Here is a 12,803-nt window from a genome sequence, read left to right as displayed (position 1 = left end):
CTTTTTCTATTGACATAGATGTTATTTGTTTGTTATGATTCTTATTTTTTGTGTGTTTAGTATTTACCTTGAACGACTACTAAAATGAAACATCCGTCGTTTATTTTATTCTTTTATACAGATTTATATGTTATCGAACAAATTTATCTTATGTTTCATAAAGGAAAATGATACGATCAAATCATATAGTCAGTGGCGAAGCTAGCATAGGATCAGGAGATCTATGTCTCCTTCCACCGAAACTTAAAATTCTGACTTCGCTAATGGAATAGATGACATATAAACATAATATAGAATACATCTATATATAGAATCTAATCCATGTTTTTTTTTTCTTTCAATTTTTAGCACATTTCCTAGGTCTCACCCCACCCTCAATGCACATCTATTTTCAATAGTGCAGTTCTAGGGTTCTTAATTTATCCACAATTCCAAAAATACCCATCTTCTCTAAGTGAAATGCCAGCTCCCAAGAAGGTCAATATTGAGACTTTTTTGTTTCAAATTTTGTCAAACTCTCATTAATTATTAGGGCTGTGAAATTAATGCCTTATTTTGACTATTTAAGCAGCCGTTACATAGAAAATCCGATTTTTTTTTTTTTCTTCATTTTTTTGGATTGAAATTGGAATTAGTTTTTGCAGTTCTGACGAATAATTTTTTTTTCTCGAAAATGCTAATTCTGATCCGATCAGTCCGATTTCCACCGAAAACTATTATAACAAGTTATTATAATATAATCAATAATCGGTAAAATAATTATGAAAATAATTAAATAGTGTATTAGTAAAGAAATGCTTGCACCAAAGGTTCATTGACACCAAACCCACTATTCAAAATTCAAAAGTTTTTCAAACTACTAAATAAAAAATTGTTAATCGTCTCGATTTGCATTAACTAATGACGTTTAGTGTATTTTAATGCAGAATATTTTAGTATTATTATTCTTAAATCTCTTCAATTAATGCTGATTATTTTAATTGTGCTAAGCTTTGATTTAGTGATAAGATGACGATTGCATTACCGAAATGGACCAATCACCTCCCGTGTTCTTCTTGGAATAAGAGTTTTTTTTTTTTAATTTACATAAAATTAATTAGTGATTAGTGTTTGAATTAGAAGAGACATGCCTCGTAGTATAGAGCTAATCTTTATTTAACTAGTTTGTTTCAATTTCAAATTTTTAATATTTAATTAATATTTAGTTATGACCAAAATATTCAAAATTGGATTTTAAATTATAAGATTTATAAATCTCGTTTTGAAAAATGTTATCTTCTATCATATGTACAACATATCCTCGAAACTTAATTAATTGTTTAAATAATAGTTTCTTCTGGTCCCGACGTGGTAAAAACCTACTAAATTATTAGGGCTTAATTCCACTTTGCACCCTTGAAATATACCATTTTGGCACTTTGCACCCTCGAAATAAATTAATAGCACTTTGCACCCTCGAAATACAATAAATCATGCATAATGCACCCCAAATGATTTTTTAAAGCTAAAAAATATTAATTTAATATTTGTAGTGATATTTTTTTAGGATGCCAAATGTCAAATATTTTTTTTATTCATCAATCATTTTGAAACTATAAAGTTCAAAAATAAAAATACATTCCATCAACATATTTAAAAATTATATTGTTTTATCAAAATAAAATACTTTACGAAAAAAAATCATTCAGCTATTACGTTATCAAGTTATCTGAAAATTCTTTTTTCTTCTAAATATTTTCACCTAATATTTTACAAACAGTGACATAAAAGATCCACAATCGAATAATTTAGTGATAAAAGATTATTTTTTTTATTTTTCTTTTGTAAGATAATGTAGTTTTTTTAAAATAATCCGGTGTAATTTTTATTTTTTCGCACTTTGTCCGCTCGAAATTAGGTTTGAGGTTCAAGAAAACAACAATTTTTTTTATTTTGTACCCCAAAAAGAAAAACACCAATGAAAAATAAAATTGCCTTTATTATTCAACTGAGGGTGCATAGTGAATGATTTATTGTGTTTTGAGGGTGCAAAGTGCTATTATTATTTTTCGAGGGTGCAAAGTGCCAAAATGGTATATTTCAAGGGTGCAAAGTGGAATTAAGCCAAATTATTAGTTCGATAGTTTAATATTTCGCTAATTAATATAATTTTATTAGTTCCGACTGTATTATTTTATATAGATTTACAAGAAATACATATTTTGAATAAAAAACATAATATTCTTATTTTTAATCCTATTCTCAATAAACTAATACTTGGTAATGTATGATGTACAGTAAAAACTCGATTATGCATGATGTTAAGTAAAAACTCGATAACCCCCGCTTAAATAATAAGTTACCACGGTCCCAACTTGGTGGCAGCATGCTAAATTATTAACTCAATAATTTAATATTTTATTAAACTAATAGAATTTTATTAGTCTTTAACTCTATGAATTTGTAGAGTTTTAACAGTATTTGGACACTCGCGAATTATAGTAGTACCCGAAAATAAAAAAATGTACAGGGGCAATTTCGGAACTAACATAATAACTCGAAACAAGAGATCGATTTCCGAATGTATTAAAGCAGTCAAAGAAAGCACAATTACCAAAACAACCTCACATTGATGTCTTTTTAGCAACTAGGTACAGTACTACTACAACAATTTTCAAGAGATCCCCCCACGAAAAACACTAATGAAAATCAAACACTAATCATCTATATATAATATAAAAAGAGGATCTATGCCCTCAATGATTGACATGTGGCAAATGATGATGTCATTTGTCAAAATTGCTTAGTTGGAGTTCAATTGATTAGGTGGATTCTTCAATTGATTAGGTGGCATTTTTATTTATGGATGTTGTTAAGTTTCTTCCTATTTTACATTTACACAATCATTTAATAATTACCACATGTATATATATTATTTCCAAAGTTAATATTTTATAAATTCGAAATAAAAAAATCTTATTTATATTTTTAGTATTTCAAAATATATTTATTCAAATAAATTCATGAAACTCAATTGTTTTACGAATATTCAAATAATTTTCATTAAAAAAATATTTTTTTAAATACTAAAATATTAAAATAAAGGAATATGTTGTTGTTTTTTTTAATTTTTTTTTTAATTTTCAATATTTTAGAATATTCGAATATCTATTCCATTAAAAATAATAATGAAAAAATGTTTTAGTTTTTAATAGAAGTATTTAATAAATAATCCACTATTTTTTTTAAATAATTTTTATTATACACGGTGGATTAATTCTTAATGTAGTTGGTTGTATTTTGGAAAACATTATTTAATATATAATAATACGGTCCGAACTATAGAACTACGGATTATGCAAAAAAAATTTATTAATTATTATTTCAATAAAATATCAAATCACCAATATAAATGAATCTTTAATATTCCAAGATTCCATCATATCATCTTTGATTGATTTAATTTATACTTTAATTCAAATTTGAATGGTAAAAAATAAAAATCGTATCTTCATATTTAATGTTTTTATATTGCAAGATTTTTTTTCCACAAGTTATATTTTTTTTTTTTGGGTTGTTTCCTTTATTTGTTTGATTTGATTTCATTAACTAATATATAAATATTTTGAATTTTTAATGTTTCCATAGAATTAAGTTCATTTTCAATACTATATAAACCCCTCAATGTTCATTTCATTTTTTTCTACCATCATTCGATTACAAAGTGCACAATATTCGTATTATACAGTATTACATTTTTTGTTTATCATTTCTTATAAATTATTATACGTATATATGCATATTTTTATATTCATAATTATTTTTATATATACATATTAGTACTATTTGTATTTCTTTCTCTTGGGTTTTAATTTTAATATACTTTTTTTTATTGTTTTCATGCAGTTTATTAATTTTAATATACTTTAATTCAAGATGATCTATGCCCTCTTTGAATGACATGTGGCAAATTCCTATGTCATTTTCTCAAATCGCTTAGTTGGCATTAAATTGATGATGAGTAATACTCAATTGATTATTAGACATTTTAATCTTGGTATGTTTTTAAGTTCTTTCATGTTTAATATTTGCACATTCATTTAACAAATATATATATATATATATATATATATATATATATATATATATATATATAATATTTCATGCATTTAAAGTCCTATAAATTCGAAAAATATTATTTTTTTAATAGTTTAAGTTTTCGAAATATATTTTCCACCTATATTTTTTTTTAAATTCAGAAAACTCAATCTTTAATGTATAAATATTCATTTTTTTTTATATCATGTATATATTTTCGAATTTTTTAATATTATGTATATATTTTCAAATTTTTTAATATTATGTATATATTTTTGATTTTTTTTATATTATGTTTATATTTCCGTAATTTTTGTAATTTTTTTTTTGTATTTTTTTAGTATTAATTGTTTGAAATATATTATATTTATAGGATTTCACAAACTAATTCGAAATATCATGTTTTTAGGTAATTGTTTGATTTTTTTTCTTTTTAAATCCGATAGTATATATATTATGCTTTAAATATATTGAATTGTAACTAATTTCTAAGAAAAGATAAATCTTCAAATATTAGTTTTGGCCAACATATCATAATTTTATTATTTGATTTGATAAATGTGAAGGATTTAATATGGGATAATAATATATTGATTTTATTTCCCATTTTGAGAATAAAATATTTACATGACACAATATTGTACCATAATTATTTAATTTTGCTTATTGATTTCCGGAAAAGAATGATTTCTTAATAATTAATTGATTTGTGCCTTAATTATGTATTATTTACCTTTTTAACAAACTAAAGACAAGTATAAAATCATTTTTACCCCACACTCATCACTTTCATCCAATTTCGTTCCAGAAAACTACAAATGTTCCATAAAGTTTCATTTTTTCTGTTAAGTTTTAGCATGCTTTATACTTATGCGTTTTTATTATTAATTATGTCGTATTCATACAATAATTATTTATAATTTTATTTACATATAAGATTGTATATCTAACATTTTATTTTGTTTGTTTATTATTGTAGATATAGTCGGCAAAGGTTTGTTTTTCGTACTGATTGATTATTTTATGTTAAGATTTAAATCCATAATAATATATCATTACATTAAATAATTGTCTTATTTGAAATTGCAAGGAAAAACTCAAGACTCAATGACAATATAGAGATTATAGGTAAGACTCAAGACTCGGTGACATCAAATAATTGTCTTTTTTGGATTGTGCCAAGAGAGCCGGTGAGTGGAGTTTGATTGGTCTACCACCAATTGTTCATACGAATTTATATTAAAAAATATATATATCTACAACGAGTATTGCCGCAATACAAGATTCGTTGTGTATCATTTTCTTCTATGGTGCAGAATGAACATTTTTTCCACTATGTTTAAGATTGTTAATACTATATGATTTGATTGCATTTAGTTGCTTATTTTAATTTCTTTAATGTTGATTTTCATTTTTTTTCAAATATCTATGTTGTTTTCTTAATCGTTATGATTCATGTTGAGTAAAATTTTATTTTGGTTATTCATCTGGACTTTTTACAATAATTCAGTACTTAGTGTAACGAAGAAGTAATTTTTTTTTATTTCTTACGTGAAATATTTATTTTATTTTTCTAATCCATAAGTTCTTAGAAAATTTCAAAACAAATAAATATTTTGTATTATCTATAAATGAAACTGTTTGTTTTGGTTATTAATTTTGTAAAATCTTTAATTATTAATTTAAATGTGTAAGTGAGCTATTAGAACTATTAGTGTGCTGAAATATTTGAACAGTTCACATAACCTTAAATGTCTTAAATTATCAAACATATTGGTAGAAATATATTTTTATGTATATATATGGTAAAAAAGTATCTTTAAATAACTTTTAAAATTGTATATCATACTTTACCTTATTAAAATATATTTCAATATTAATCATATTATTAATATACAATATTCGTATTATTGATAATAGAACAAAATATTTACTAATGCGCAATTCGAGCTACTATGTAAAATATTGTATTTAGTTTGGTTACCTACATGAATATTACTTACTAAAAAAATCAGAACCCCATCTCTTTGTTGTCTCCACCACTTTCTGAAACCAATAGTCCGTTAGAACCCTATCGGAATAACGTATCTAATTCATTATCCCATTAAAGTTTCTGACTACGTTTCAGGGGGCTAAGTGTAATTATCGATACCACAGGGACCTTACAGTTATTTAAGCATACCTCAGGGGGGGTGTGTGTAATTTACCCATATTAGTATTAGTATTAGTATTAGTATGAGTATTTTTATTAGCATTAGTATTAGTATTAGTATTAGTATTAATATCAGTATTAGTATTAGTATTAATAATAGTATTAATATTAGTAATAGTATTAGTATTAGTATTAGTGTTAATAATGTGTTAGAATTGGTGTTAATATTAGTATCAATATCAGTATTAGGTGGCAGCTGCTAAAACATCGGATAAAGCAGAACACTCAAAAAGTCAAGAAGACTCGGCTTAGTATTAATATTAGTATTAATATATTAGTATTGGGGTATTAGCATTGGTATATGTATTGGTATTAATATTGGTATTAATATTGATATTAGTATGAGTATTCGTACGTGTATATGTATGAATATGAATATTATTATTAGTATGAGTATGAGTATGAGTATGAGTATGAGTATGAGTATTAGTCTTGGTATTCGTATTGGTATCGGTATCGGTATTGGTATTGGTATTGGTATTGGTATTGGTATTGGTATTGGTATTGGTATTGGTATTGGTATTGGTATTGGTATTGGTATTGGTATTGATATTGGTATTGATATTGGTATTGGTATTGATATTGGACATTGGTATTAGTATTGGTATTGATATTGGTATTGGTATTGGTATTGGTATTGGTATTGGTATTGGTATTGGTATTGGTATTGGTATTGGTATAAATATTAGTGTTGATTTTAGTATTGATATTGATATTGGTATTAATATTGATATTAGTCTTAGAGCAACTCTAATGGGAGATATCAAAATGGAGCATTAAATATTCATTTGATAATTGATATAATACTTTGATACTTTTAGAAAAAAATTCACTCCAACCACAAGTATTAAATAGATTATCACATCTTAAATATATTAATAATTATATTTTTAGAGGCCACATGTCAAATAATGATAGGTTAGTGGAGTGGTTATATATTTGATACTTCATTTTCCAGGGAGCATTTTTGCACCTCGGGTGGTTGAGTATCAAAATAAATATCACTTTATTGCTTCCATTGGAGAAGGATTTTTTAATTTTGGAGTATCAAAGTGATATGCAAACACATATAAAGGTACACATTGACAAACACATATATTAGTTTTATTTATGTTTAACATTGTTTTTTTTCAATATGCTCTCTCTCACACACACACACACACATATATATATATATATATATATATATATATATATATATATATATATATATATATATATATATATATATATATATATATATATATATATATATATATAAAAGTATTCTTTATCTACGTAACGTCTTTAACTTATATATTGAAAATGTGCAAAAATAACAACTTATTTGTCATCCTATCGCATATATGATTGTAGTTTCATTGTCTCCTTTAAAAACAATCAAATTCATGTGCAAGACTGGTGCGATGCTTTGATTTCAGTATGGAAGTTACTTGCTACATTTTAACGTGGATGGTTTTTAGAATTTTGTCAGTTTATTCTATATGCAGAATTTTTATTGTTTGATTAAGATACGAATTTTTATTTTTTTGTTCGGTTGTATTCTTAGCATTCTCGACATAATTTTTCTTCGTCAATTTTATACATTAACTCATTTTAATGTTTTTAATTAATCCCCGTGCATCGCACGGGTGAGTTACTAGTTACATGACAAAATGAAAATCTGGACCAATAATCTTTCAGTAAATTTTCTTCAAAAATCTTGAACTCCACAAGAACACGCCACGTGTCGGTACGTAGAAGGGTAAAAAAGTTACTACAAAATTAACCTTAAAAGCTGGAATGAAGCGTTGGGGGTGAAGAAAAAGAAGATAGGAAAAGGTAAAGATGATTCATTGATTTGTACTTTTCATCCGTAAAGAGAATCTAATTTTATTCCATATTCGCCTCATAAGGTAAATAGAATGTGGACACTTTTTTATTTGGATTTATCTTATATGTACTAGCTTATCAGTTCTTAAAATAATTTATCGAATATAAGAACTAATAAATTGTTTAAATATCTAGAACTGTTCTAATTAATATATATGTTGTCCTAATTTTCAAATGTTGGCCTAAGATAATTTGAATTAGATGTGAAAATTGTAGCGAAATTTTCAAATTTTGATAGTTTCGGAATACTCGATCCGAAATTTTCTGACTTCTGAAATAATTTTTTCGATTATGGTTTAAGTTGCTTTCTTTCCCTCTCTTTTATTCGAAGTGAAATAAGTTCAAATAAATGGGTCCGGCCCTTAAGATGAATCTTGTAGTAACGATCCGTAATTTACTCAGACCTCGTTTGGTTGCCAAGATAAGCCCTGTTTGGTTGCCAATATAAGCCATGATTAACTAAATAACTGGACTTAATTTGATGTTGATATCCTCAATAAATTGCCGGGTCGACCCGCCAAATTTATATAATCATGACTTATCTTGCCTTATCTTGGCTTATCTTGCTGTCTAATAAGTTTTTTTTGTTGGACGTTTCAAGCTCTAATAAAATAATTAGGTTACATTAGATTATTTTAATCTTACTTTAGCTAATCTTATCTTGTCAATCAAACGGGACCAATATTCAACTATTTTATTCGATCTTGGGACGTCCAACAAAATATTTGCGGGTCGGCCCGACAAATTATTGGAGATACCAAATGTTAAACAAAGTCCAACTATTTTAATTAATAACGATTGATTTTTCCAGCCAAACGAGGCTTTACTAAATTAACGGACAACATATTTGAAGTCTATTTATTGCAAGCATTTGTTTTCCACTTGGAAAAGTTTATGAAATTACCCATGCTGGGATATAAAATTTGAAATTGACATAAATCAAATTAAATTTCTGCACAATAGTTATTGTACAAACATTAGAATATTCTTTTTTTCATTTATTTATTAATAATTATTATTTATTTGTGGATGGGAATAAATCCACAGCCTCTCAATTACCAAGGGCAACTGTCATGTTGCAAAAACAAACACCAATTGAAAATTGTGTGTGTCTCTCTCTCTATAAATAATGTGCATCCCAAAATTAAAAGATGGGCTTTAGACCAAAGTCACGTGGAACTTCTAATACTCACACTAAAAAAATAATAAAATAAAAAATAAAAATAGAAAAATAAAAATAAAGAAATTGAATATAAAATTAGTGGGAGCGGGAAAACAAGTTTTTATAACATTCAAATTGTTATCATTTAATTTCAACATAATTTGGTCAAGTAATAATGTAATATACACCAAGCACTCTTCTTCTATTTTTTCACTTGTCAAACATAAACATAGGAAAAAATAAAATAAAAAACATAGAGAAGATCTTAAATTGTTCCATTCTCTATGGATAAAATTAAAAACGACTAATCTATGCGATAATTAAAAAGAAAAAAAAGAAAAATGAAAAGAAAAAAAACAGTTAAAATTCCAAGTCCTCTTCAACTTGAGAACAAGCTTTATGCATTCTAACACCGCTAAAGCTAGTCCTCGACGCCATTATCTCGTTCAACGAGAGCCTCTTCTTCGGGCCCACATCGGGCCTCTGTCGTGGGGCGCTGTGCGACCTCAACTTCGCCCTGAACGACTGCGTGTTCGCCATGTAGCTAGGGCAGTTACTATTCGAGTACGGCCTAAAGAAGTGGTCCCCGCACAAGCTCTTGGCGGGGGTGGCTGGAGCGTGGGCCCGGCCCGAACATGCGAACCTCGGGGTATTTTGGGCGGTGGGGAATTTATAATCCTCCCGAACGTACCCCCAGTCGAATTCTTGGAGCTCTTGGAGGTGGCGGCAATCGGGGATCGACAGACGGGCGGGGATTTGGTAGTATTGATCGTCGCTGTGTTCCGACATGCAGGAGTTGTTGGTGGTCATTCGACGGGACCTCGATTTGTGGGCCCCGCACGTGTCGATTTCAACTATCTTCGGGCTTTCGTCGTACGAGTTGTTGTTGACGGACGACTCGTAAGAAGACGATAGCCTCTTGCTATGGAATTCGCTCTCCTGAAAAAAAAAAACATTAACATCAATCAGTCAATCAAATTCAAGAAAATAAAAAATCAAGAACATGTAATAGATTCTTACGGTAGAATTTCTTGCCCGAGATTCGTTATTGATCGAGCGGCGGGCCCGTTGGGCCCGAACTGAAGTTTGGGCCCGAAAAAGGGCTTGCATGCTGTGGAGAGTTGCAGCTGCACGCTTCCTCACAAGGTAGCCTCTAACAAGAGCTTGCAATTTCACCAGCCCTTTTAGGGCTCTTAATGCTTTTCGGGCCTGATTAAAAATAATAATATAATATTCAAATTTCAAATATATATATATTCAGAAAATAGAAACCGAACCGCCGGAATATTCCAAGGAATCTTACCAAATAGCCTCTAAAAACGGATTGAATCCTTGCAGCAGCCCATTTCTCTCTGCCGCCGCCGCTGCTAAACAGAGCACCACCTCCCTTCCCCTGGCTGGTGAGCCTGACCACCGCCACGGCGGCATGAGCGGCGGCCACCGCCGCATCAGCGGCGGCGGCGGTGGCGGCGGCGACAGCAATCGCGTGTTTGTTCTGCTCCTTCTCCGAGTCGGTGAAGTAACTAGATCTCAGCCACGGTGAGTCACTCGCCGGAATATTCCCGGGAGGAATCTTGCTCAACCCGACTGAATCTTTCCTCGGCTCAGCAAAACTACGTCGTTTCTTGTCCTTCTTATCGCCGCCGTTTGAATTGGTCTCCACATTTTCTTTATCTTTCGTCATTCCGAGCAGACCCCTCAACCACCGTGTAGCTTTTCCCATCTCTTTTATTTTTTTTCTTTCTTTACACAGAGAAGATAACAGAATTTTTATAAGTATAAAAATTGAATTTTTTTTTTTTTTTTTAACACACAGTAAAGTGTGAAACTGTGAGAGAGACACTTGGAATCTATCTTACATGGTGGGAGCAGAGAGATAAGAGTGTGGAGGAAAATGGGTTATTACAAATGGCAACAAACCTTAAAATAGTGGAGTGATAAACATTGTTTATTATATATTATATTTATTTTTTTTGAAATGAAAAAATTTATCCTGACAGAAGCTCGTGAGGAACTGTATTACAAGACAAAAAGGCATCTCAGTAGGGAAACCAATTTAAAAATGGTGTCATAAAGGGTAAGAAAAAGAAAGAAAGAAAGAAAGAAAGAAAAGTTTGAATCTTTCATCTTACCAAACAAACAAGAAATTACAGACAAAATCAGTGTAAAAGCTTGAATTAAAAGAGGGCAATGATCACTAATTAGTAATAAGAGAGGGAAAGTAGAGAGAGACAATGAAACATCCACCTCCTCCACCAATCATGAAAACACAAATTAATTCAAGAAACTAAACATAGTTAATGTCAAATTACGAAAAAAAAATTATGACCATTTTCTGAATTATGAATCTTCTTACACGTCCATCTTTATGGTATCGAATTCAAAATAATTTTCTAGATTCTGTGGAACGTTCTCTAGTTTGTACTCGTTTTGTGAAAAAAATTCAATTTCAGATGCATCACAATCTAATATTTACAAGCCAAGAGATACATTTTATGATCGTCTTATTTCGAAATGTGGAGCTCGAATGGGTAAAACGGATACAAACTGAAGAATATTTCACATAATCTACAAGATTCCACTAAATTTGATGCCGCAAGGATAGACGTGCAAAAAGATTCATATTTGATGAGGGTGGTTGTAATTAACCAAAGAAGAGTATTTTTTTTTTCTTCGTAATTTAACATTACCACAGCCGTAATTTTATGCAACATCAAATCATGCTAAAGAGAAATGTCCCACAAAATTCAATGAAAAAAGTAATAAGCCTACTCAAATGCTTCTTAGAAAGTTTCACGAGAGGAAACTCATTAACTTTTCAAATTCAAAAAAGGCAATTAAAACCTATATATAAATATATATATATATATAATACAACCCTACTACAATACATCTCTCTCTCTCTCTCTTTCTCTCTCTAAAATAAGAGAGTAGGTTGCACGCACCTGTACAAACTCAGAGTCTCGTAATGTAATATCACTTTCAACTGTTAAAGACTGAAAATGAATGATGAATATATATATGGGGGGTTCTGATGAATTCTGATGCATAATGATTATTTATTTGTGTGTACATTAGTACACTTTGTGTGTAGCCCACAATATATAAAAGCCACTTACCAAATTGAAAGCTATTGAATTTGATGTCTTCTTCCTTTGTACTTTACCTGAAGGGATGCTGCTGCTTATAGGCAAATAAATTTCTTCAGAGTTTTGGGGTGGGTTTTTATGACAAGTTATAAATCCAGTGACGTTTTTTGTAATTTTTAATTAATGAGTGTGAAGTTAGTAATAGTTGTTAAGTTTTGGGTCTGTAAATGAATATTATGATTGGGCCGGACTTAATTATTATTCGACGGCCCAATTCTAGGAATTGTGCACTCCAAGTTACTCAAGCCCAGTTCAGAGTCAACTCTTCTTTATCTTGGTCGTGTATATTATATGATTATGTTTCCGATGAATACTCACTCACTTAAAAGAT

The 12,803-nt window shown here is 28.9% G+C and overlaps 1 protein-coding gene across 2 annotated transcripts; it reads right to left on the bottom strand.

Annotated features, from left to right (window-relative positions):
- Window positions 1–9,496: 9,496 nt before the first annotated feature.
- On the bottom strand, window positions 9,497–11,529 carry LOC105976090 (protein IQ-domain 26). 2 transcript variants are annotated; one of them, XM_013001380.2, is made up of 3 exons: window positions 10,627–11,529; window positions 10,344–10,532; window positions 9,497–10,262 (listed from the first exon to the last, which is right to left on the bottom strand). In XM_013001380.2, exons 1-3 carry the CDS (start codon window positions 11,044–11,046, stop codon window positions 9,684–9,686), a joined length of 1,188 nt encoding a protein of 395 aa, XP_012856834.2. In that variant the 5' UTR covers window positions 11,047–11,529; the 3' UTR covers window positions 9,497–9,683. The 2 variants fall into 2 exon arrangements, with proteins under 2 accessions (XP_012856834.2, XP_088679237.1); XM_088823111.1 differs by having other exon boundaries at window positions 10,359–10,532; window positions 10,627–11,190.
- Between the last annotated feature and the right edge of the window lie 1,274 nt (window positions 11,530–12,803).

Source organism: Erythranthe guttata, chromosome 9 (assembly GCF_056151865.1).
Source record: "Erythranthe guttata isolate IM_541 chromosome 9, IM_541, whole genome shotgun sequence".
In the NCBI taxonomy this organism is placed as follows: domain Eukaryota; kingdom Viridiplantae; phylum Streptophyta; class Magnoliopsida; order Lamiales; family Phrymaceae; genus Erythranthe; species Erythranthe guttata.
This window is presented reverse-complemented; position numbering and strand designations above follow the sequence as displayed.

Excerpts from the sequence above, each read along its gene's own strand:
- LOC105976090 (XM_013001380.2), bottom strand. The coding sequence starts at position 11,046 with ATGGGAAAAGCTACACGGTGGTTGAGGGGTCTGCTCGGAATGACGAAA. Across the intron at positions 10,533-10,626 it reads CCGTTTTTAGAGGCTATTTG|GCCCGAAAAGCATTAAGAGC; the intron begins GTAAGATTCCTT and ends ATTTTTAATCAG. Across the intron at positions 10,263-10,343 it reads CTCGGGCAAGAAATTCTACC|GAGAGCGAATTCCATAGCAA; the intron begins GTAAGAATCTAT and ends TTTTTTTTTCAG.